General features: G+C 44.4%; 1 protein-coding gene across 2 annotated transcripts in view; it reads right to left on the bottom strand.

Moving 5' to 3' along the window:
• Positions 1 to 815: 815 nt before the first annotated feature.
• PCYT1A (phosphate cytidylyltransferase 1, choline, alpha) overlaps positions 816 to 8,811 on the bottom strand; it is a 48,178-nt gene continuing 40,182 nt past the window's right edge. For both annotated transcript variants that reach the window (XM_017540991.2, XM_017540990.2), the window contains exons 6-9: positions 6,157 to 6,235; positions 5,547 to 5,689; positions 2,619 to 2,807; positions 816 to 1,978 (exon numbers count right to left, since the gene is read on the bottom strand). In XM_017540991.2, coding sequence (XP_017396480.1) covers positions 1,772 to 1,978; positions 2,619 to 2,807; positions 5,547 to 5,689; positions 6,157 to 6,235 — 618 coding nt within the window. In that variant the 3' untranslated portion in view covers positions 816 to 1,771. The remainder of the gene's footprint in view (positions 1,979 to 2,618; positions 2,808 to 5,546; positions 5,690 to 6,156; positions 6,236 to 8,811) is intronic.

Genomic DNA, 8,811 nt, shown 5'->3' with positions numbered 1-8,811 from the left:
GCCTCAGCCTCCCAAAGTGTTGAGATTATAGGCGTGAGCCACTGCGTCAGGCCTGGGTAATCCCAGTTTTAAGAGCCTCGGTAGTCCTGCTGTGCAGGCAATGATTCTAGCCTCTGACCCTCCGGCGGAAGAACAGGTGTTACCAGGAAGTGTTTAGGGAGTGGACCATGAGATGCTCACAGTCCTAGCAGAGAGGCAAGAAAAGAGAAAATGTGGTTTTCGGAGCTGAAAACAGTGACAGTTCACCCCCACAAGGGGTATTTATGAGTGACAGGGGTGGGGCCTGGACATAAACAATTTCCCCCTGAATCTAGCTATAGGGTCATGGGTGGTTGATGATCTGCGAATCCATGTGGCTAAGGAGACGGCAGGCTGAGGCTTTGAAAGTTAGATCATGCTCAACAGCAAGGGTTCACCATCAGCATTCTTCGATTTGAAATCCAAGTGTTGAATCCCCTGGGCAAGCCAACGCAGGAGATGGGGCCACAATCGCCAGGCGTGTGTGAGAAATGGGGAGAAAAGCTACCACACTCTTGTCACATGAGGGTATGCTCTGTGGCTTGTTGGAGGGGCAGCGGAGGGAAGTCCCTGCCAGCTGCAGCTCTCAGAGGGAAAGAAGCACTCTGTGGAGCACTGGTTCCAGTGAAGAATGTTCTTAAGAGAGACAGAGGTCAAGATGATAAGGCTGTTGCTTTAGAAAGGAAGGTGTTTCCTTAGGCTTTTGCTTCTACATTCAATGCAAATCTAAATATTCAATATGGCTGTGAGCAAAATGAATTAACATCAAGTTCCAATGGCAGACATTTACAAAGTACCCTTTCTAAAAGGCTAGGCAATATTAATAGCATTCAAATAGGAGTAGCAGGGCCAGGCACTTACTCCCAGTAGGAAACTCTCTCAACAGACTCGGTATAGGGCTGAGTATTGTGCCGCTCCGCTCCTTATCAGTCACCCTAAAAGTGTTCCTTCCTTCAAAGGTAGATGGCAGGAAAGAGACTGACGAAAGCTCCCAAAGAACTGGGCAACAGAATTTTCTGAGAAGATGAACACAGCAGAAACACTGCAGTTGATGCCATGGGTCTGGTTCCATCCCCATCAGTGTCTTCATGGACCCCATTGGGTCCAACAAGAAACTCCTCAGGGAGTAAGAAAAGTGAGGCTCAGATCTCCTTCTTCCCACAGCCACAGTGGCACTGGTGACAGCAGCACATTGAGGGGATTTGTGACTGTAATTCGGCTTTTAGCCTTTCCTTAAGGAAATCAAAACTAGGATATTTCTCCACAGATTACACATCAGCACGGCTCATTTCGGGAAGGACTTGGCAAGCCACTTTGCTTCAGAACAGAAGGCAAATGCTATAGTGGACCAGGAAGAAAAGGCCTCTGTGGATTACACTGCCTCCTTCTTCTGCCCACTCCTCAGGGGCAAAAAATTAGTTCTACATTTGAAAGACTAATTTTAAAAATTAATAAAAATGACAATTTCCCTGTCGAGATCACGTGAACATAGCATGAACGTGAACATACCCTGGGGAGGGTGAATGGATGCAGAGCAGGCTTCTAGGGTGCAGTCCACCTCCTTGGTGGGGTGACTGAGGTCTCCTGGAGGATAGGCTGTTTCGGTTCCCCCAGTCCTAGGTCCTCTTGCCTCAGTTGTCTTTCCTTTGTAGCTGTCCTTAGGTTTAGTGTTGGGGTCACAATTTGGAATTCAACAGAGAGTTTCTGAAGGTAATGGGACATGGGGAGAGGAGAGGAAAGGAGGGAGGAAAAATTAGTCTTCTTCATCCTCACTGATATCATAGGCTGCCACCTTGCGCCTGGAGAGATTTGCTGGGGAGCAAGGTGGGGAAGTCTTGCCAGAGAAGGGCCATCGGAAAGAGGGGGAGGGGGAGCGTTCACGAGCAGGGCTGCTGCTGGGACTCTGCTTTGGACTGATGGCCTGGAGCATCCGGCCTTTCCCCTCTTTCAGCATATGTTTCTGGAGAAATCAATAGGAAGAGTTAGAAAAAAACCTGTGGATCCTACTAAATCATCCCTGAAGCATCTGGGACTAGGGTAGTCTATGCTACACTCCATATTTAAGGGATCTCACCTGCTATCATCCACTGGGAAATTCCCCATTCGTCCTGAATAATCTATTCTAGTATCCAAACACCCTCACAGACAGATCCTTCCTGTTATCTAACCTAGGGCTCACTTGCTCAATCCTGTATTGGATTGAAAAGACAGCTACTCCTCCAAGACAGAATTCCCACCTGACCTCGGGGTCCTGCTGTAGCTACTTGGAGTGGAGGCTGCTTTCTTTTTATTGTTCTTTATTCTTTCCTTTCCTGCTACGTAAAATCATACCACAGAAAGAAGCCGGGCAAGGCTACTTGCTTATCTTGTCACCAGATTTCAAGGCTGATAGAGAGCTGGCAAAATTATCAGGAGAATGTGTAACCGCTTTCTGTAAAGATTTCAGAAACCTTTTTGGGGACAGTTGAAACACAGTTCTGCCCAGATACGGGGAACAGATTAGATAACTTCTTAATGTCGACGTCCCTTTCTGCTCAATGATTCCATAATTCTCTCCACAACATGGGAATTCCCTAAATTATCCAGTGGGAAGAACATACCAGTGCTCCTTCTGGACCAAACATTTCCAGAAAACTTCCGATGAATTCTCGGGACTTCTCCTCCCATTTCTGAATGAGGTCAATGCTTTTTTCCTCCACCTTCTGAACAAATTCTTTTGACTTTTCCTCCACATCTTTCACTTTCTTCTTTACTTTATCAACCCTCTCCTGCAAGTGGTATTTCTTCTCCTAGATTAAGAAATAACTATTTTGAGAAATAATACTCATCCTAAACTTCCCTGCCATAAGAGAAAGAAAAAACATAGCCCACTGTTTTCAGTCTAGAATTTTGCTTTGCTTTAATCTACCCTACATCATTAGCATAATAACAGCTAAGATATATGCTATGGAATGCTCATACAAAAAGTGGTAATTCTAATACTGTGGGCATTTGGGACTAAACTAAAAATATGGGCTATACCCAGTAACGGACAGGCACATAGCCAAATGAAGTCAGAGTTTTACAGATAAAACATAAACTTGGAACATAAACATGTCCAGTATGACCCAAATCTCATTTTAAATGGAGATACAGAGGCAGCTAAAAGATCACTGCAGAATACTGCCAAGAATAAACCAATTACAATAGACTGAAAGAGGAAGTACTAGATCTTTTACTTAATTAATCTGCTTATCATGCTAGATGTTTCCCCTCTATCACTGGTTTATTCTATTTTTAAATGAGTTGTGGTTTTTGCTTTTTGTTTCTTCGGTATTTGAAAGTCCATTTACTCATCTGCAAAATGATGAAACTCTTTGGTCTTGCCAACTTTCCTAAAGATAAGGAAAATGGTATAAGCCTGGAGGGAAGGAAATATTTAGTCAAATGAAAAGTATCGTTGGCCAGGCACAGTGGCTCACGCCTGTAATCCCAGCACTTTGAGAGGCCGACGTGGGAGGATGCTTGAGGCCAGGAGCTCGGGACCAGCTGGGACAACACAGTGAGACCCGACCTCTACTAAAAATAAAAATTAAAAAATTAGCTAGATATGGTGGCTTGTGCCTGTGGTCCCAGCTTCTCAGGAGGCTGGGGTGGGAGAATCACTTGAGCCCAGAGGTCGAGGCTGCAGTGAGCCAAGATTGTGCTACTGTGCTCCAGCCTGGGTGACTGAGTACAACTCTATCTCAAAAAAAAGGAAAAGTACTCTCATAACTTTCAGATCATAAAGAGGAAAAGGATTATGTTTAGAATTTTTAAACACCTGATTCTTATGGGGAAAATAAAGCTATAGTAAGTAAATTAACAAAAGCTAGGGTTTATCTGCCTAGATAAATCATATTTAAATGTAACCATTTTATCTATTTTTTTGTTTTTTGTTGTTGTTGTTTTTTTTTTGAGATGGAGTTTCACTCTTTTTGCCCAGGCTGGAGTGTAATGGCACAATCTTGGCTCCCTGCAACCTCCACTTCCCAGAATCAAGAGATTCTCCTACCTCAGCCTCCCGAGTAGCTTGGATTACAGGTGTGTACCACCATACCTGGCTAATTTCTGTATTCTTAGTAGAGAGGGGGTTTCACCACATTGGCCAAGCTGGTCTCAAACTCCTGACCTCAGGTGATCCGCCCATCTTGGCCCCCCCAAAGTGTTGGGATTACAGTCGTGAGCCACTGCGCCTGGCCCATTTTATCTGTTCTCACAGCACAATTCACAGAGATGGGAACAGGTGAGAGAGCATGGTAAACAGGTTATGTAGAAGACATTAAAGTTAGCAGCTTTCTTCTTTTTAAATCAACTTTATTGAGGTCTAATTTATATACAAAATATATAGTGTTGGCCGATACAGTGGCTCATGCCTGTAATTCCAGCAGTTTGAGAGGCAAAGGGGGCCACTTGCTTGAGGCCAGGAGTTCGAGACCAGCCTGGGGAACAGGGCAAAACCCCATCTCTACTAAAAAAATACAAAAATTATCCAGGCATGGTGGCACATGCCTGTAATCACAGCTATTCAGGAGCCTGAGGCACCAGAATCACTTGAACCCAGGAGAGTTTTTTTGTCTGTCTGTCTGTTTAGAGATGGGTCTAGCATTGCTGCCCCAGGCTGGTCTCAAACTCCTGGTCTCAAGCAATCCTCCCGCCTCAGCCTCCCAAAGTACTGGGATTACGGGTGTGAACCACCGTTCCCGGCAAAATATATAGAGCTTCTAAAAGGCAATATTAAACTAAAATAAATTTAAGCTTTCATAAATCAAAATTTAAAGCTTAGGTCTATGTGGGGAAATTGTATGCAAAATGTTGTGTGTCATTATGCACACGGGGAGAGGATTCATAGCTTTTAGTAGATTTTCAAAAGATCATCCAACCAAAAAAGAAAAAGGAAATTTAAGAGACACTGTTTTAAATTTATTAACAGAAATTCTCTACTATATAAATTACGCATTCTGCCGGGCACGGTGGCTCACACCTGTAATCCCAGCACTTTGGGAGGCCGAGGTGGGTGGATCACCTGAGGTTAGGAGTTCGAGACCAGCCTGACCAACATGGAGAAACCCCATCTCTACTATAAATACAAAATTAGCCGGGCATAGTGGTGCATGCTTGTTAATCCCAGCTACTCAGGAGGCTGAGGCAGGAGAATCACTTGAACCCAGGAGGCAGAGGTTGCAGTTAGCCAAGGTTGCACCATTGCACTCCAGCCTGGGCAACAGAGCAAGATTCTGTCTCAAAAATAAATAAATAAATAATAAAAATAAATTGTGCATTCTTACTTATTTAGTCAGTTGTGTGGCTTTATAAGAATGTGTTGGTGCGAGGCCATCATGGCAGAAACTGCTGTTTCCTTCTCTTTGCAGAGTTAACACAGTGGTGATTCGTTCGCTGATCTTTTGGGGGTGATCATTAGAACCAGCTGCAAAGCCAGTTCAGCGAAGATGCAGTGGGAGGCAGTATGCACCCTACAGAGTGGGGACTCAGGTGAGGCTGCAACTCACGTTGATGAAGCTGACGTTGAGCTCCTTCGCTGTGTAGCCCCGCTGCAGGTTCCGCCGCGCATACACATCGTAGTCCCGCACAATTCGGGTGATGATGTCTGATGTGGAGATGCCTTCTGTCCTCTGTGTTGGAGCAAACATGCCTAACTCAGAAACACATACAGACAGACACTGTGAAGTTCTGGTTGGCTCCGGTGTGAAGACTACATGGAAACTGGGAGCAACATTCCTTTCCTTTCCTCAAAAAGCAGAATCTGTTATTACTAAATGAAACTGAGATACTGATATACAGAAGGAAGACTGAATCAAAGGCTAGAGGTAAGACAAAGAAGAGTTACGTAGCCCTAATATTAAGAAAAATATGAGGAAGCGTTCCTGAAATTGAAAGATCAAAAGCAGATGTTTAGACCAAGAATCGATGGATGTCATGAACCGATGATGAAGAATTGATGGATCCTATGCTCATCTTTACCTTTTACCCAAAACGTGACCTGAAAGAAGATGTTAAACTTCTAACGGACACATTTTCCTCTGTAAAGTAGCACTATGGCTGAACATCCGCAGCTGCCCCTGAGATTCCATGAAGTGAGGATCACATCAGCCCACTCACCTGCTTCCTTGATGTGCTTATAGACATCATCGCTGCCAGCAGATGAATAAGGGATGTCATCGTGGGCTACAAAATCAATCTGAAAATAAGGAGACGTCATTTAAAACCCAGGATAGCTGCCTTTCAGAAAGACCCAGGAAATGTTCTCAGGCCGAGAAAAAGAACAATAAGCAGACGCCAGGCTTCAGTGGACTTTGTATCTCTCTTTCCTTTGCTCATAAATTCTACAATCTACTCATAAATCACCGACCTCATTATTTATGGAGTATAATATGAATTTAGCCAGCTGCTTTTCTAGCTATTTCTACTAGACTACCAGAACTGTTACCCTCACTCTGTATACCTTCACCTTGCAATGTCAGTAGGGCCAGAGGGTTTGCTGGTGAGCCTGTTCATGGGTGCAGCCTAGGAAAGGTGGAAATCTCCCTGTCCTAGGTCTGGAAGGATTGGTCAAATGAGGGTTTCTAAAAATATGAGAAAGAGGTTACTTCTTTCTTAACTGGTTTCTCTCAGTCCAGGAGAAAAGAGGGAACATAAAAATAGCAACCACGAGTCCTTTGACTGGAATAGATACGTCTATACTCCTGAGAAATACAAACCCAAAGCCAGAAAAGAGGTTTTATTTTCAGGATCTATCATTTTACTACTTTTTTTTTTTTTTTTGAGATGGAGTCTCTCTCTGTCACCTAGGCTGGAGTGCAATGGCACGATCTCGGCTCACTGCAACCTCCACCTCCCAGATTCAACTGATTCTTCTGCCTCAGCCTCCCAAGTAGCTGGGGTTACAGGTGTGTACCATGACACCCAGCTAATTTTTATATTTTTAGTAGAGGAGAAGTTTCACCATGTTGGTCAGGCTGATTATGAAGTCCTGACCTCAAGTGATCCGCCCACCTCGGCCTCCCAAAGTGCTGGGATTATAGGCGTGAGCCACCGCGCCAGGCCATCTTACTACTATTAATATCCTTTGCAAGAGCAGGAAGAGATAAATGGCTCTGGGGTCTCAGTGTTGTTCAGAGACATGCCAAACTTCACGTGCTCCTTCCTGAAAGGGCCACAGGCCTTTTGCTAACAGTTACTAAGATCACTATACCAACTCCCAGAGGCTGCTGCAGTGTGAAGCACGCTGACTGGGGCTGTGTCAGAGATCCTCACCTGGCATCTCAGTTACTCATGAACAACTTGTCAGGGATCCACAGGCAGCAAAGTAAAGAATAGGAGGCTGGGAGGATCACCTGAGGTCAGGAGTTCCAGACCAGCCTGGCCAATATGGCAAAACCCTGTCTCTACTAAAAATAAAAAATTAGCCAGGTGTGGTGGCGGGCACCTGTAATTCCAGCTACTCAGGAGGCTGAGGCAGAAAAATCGCTTGAACCTGGAGGCAGAGGTTGCAGTGAGCCGAGACTACCCCACTGCACTCCAGCCTGGGCAACAAGAGCAAAACTCTGTCTCAAAAAAAAAAAAAAAAAAAAAAAAAAAAAAAAAAAAAAAAAAAAAAAAAAAAAAAAAAAAAAAAGAATGGAATAAGCAAAACTCACAGTTGAGTATATACTGCTAATAAAGAGAAAAGGGAAGTTAGAAAGTCCGCTAACCTCATACTCCTGTCTGGGGTTGTCCAGCTGTGATGCTGAGAATAAGCTTGCTTATCACCTTTGGTGCCACTGGCTGCTAAGTGCTGATGTGGAAAAGCCAGAGAATTATAAAAGGTCTGTCCTAATCCTCAATATTCTCAATCGTCATAATAAACATCCCCTCTTCAGGCCTATGCATGTATTGCTTTAGAAGCACTCTGGCTGCTTTTATTCTGTCTGCCTCCATGAACAGTTTGCCTGCAGCATTCCCAATGCCCCTGTAGGGAGCTGACCACATGCTTGTGTGTCCTCAGGCTTGGGGGCCCCTAACCCGGCCTAATAAATCCTTCTCATCCTTTATACCCAACTTTTACAGGAAACCTGTGGCTTTTCCTTTTTTTAAATAGAGACAGGGTCTTGCTATGTTGCCCAGGCTGGTCTTGAACTCCTGGGCTCAAGCGATGCTCCCACCTTGGCCTCCTCCCAAAGTGCTGGGATTACAGGCATAAACCACCACACCTGGCTGACATCTGTTACTTTAATGTGGGAGAATTAAAAGGAGGAAAGGGGTTTTATAATAACTCACTGAGTAAAATTGAGAAATATCCTTAACTTCTGATTCCACACAATTTCTAGCCTAAGATCAAAGCCCTGAAATGAATCTTAAGAAAAGTCCATGTTAATCTGCCTTGTTTCCCAGTAATGTAAGGTCTTCAGAGTGTGCCTGGGGCTATGGATATGCTAAGGAAACTGGCATGCTGTAAGGGGTGGGGGGAAAGTCACTAAGAGTTCAGTTCCCGGCCCTGCTAAGTGTTACTTGGAGCAGGTTACTTGGTTTCTCTAGGCCTCGTTATTCATATGTGAAGTGGAAATGACAACCACATCACAGGACTGTTGTGGGGAGAAAATGGAATAGAATGAATGCAAAAGTGTTTGCAAACCATCCAACCCTGTGTAATGTCAGGGATGACTGCCACCACTTGGAGTATCACTGTCAGCTCCTATGAAACCTACGAGAAGGTAGAAGTAAAATGGGGCTAGTGGAAAACTAGCCCAAGTGCCACAGGCATTGAGAGTTCAGGCA

This window comes from Cebus imitator, unplaced genomic scaffold, assembly GCF_001604975.1.
Source record: "Cebus imitator isolate Cc_AM_T3 unplaced genomic scaffold, Cebus_imitator-1.0 Scaffold129, whole genome shotgun sequence".
NCBI lineage: Eukaryota > Metazoa > Chordata > Mammalia > Primates > Cebidae > Cebus > Cebus imitator.
The sequence above is the reverse complement of the archived record's forward strand: the minus strand, read 5'-3'. Positions and strand labels throughout refer to the sequence as shown.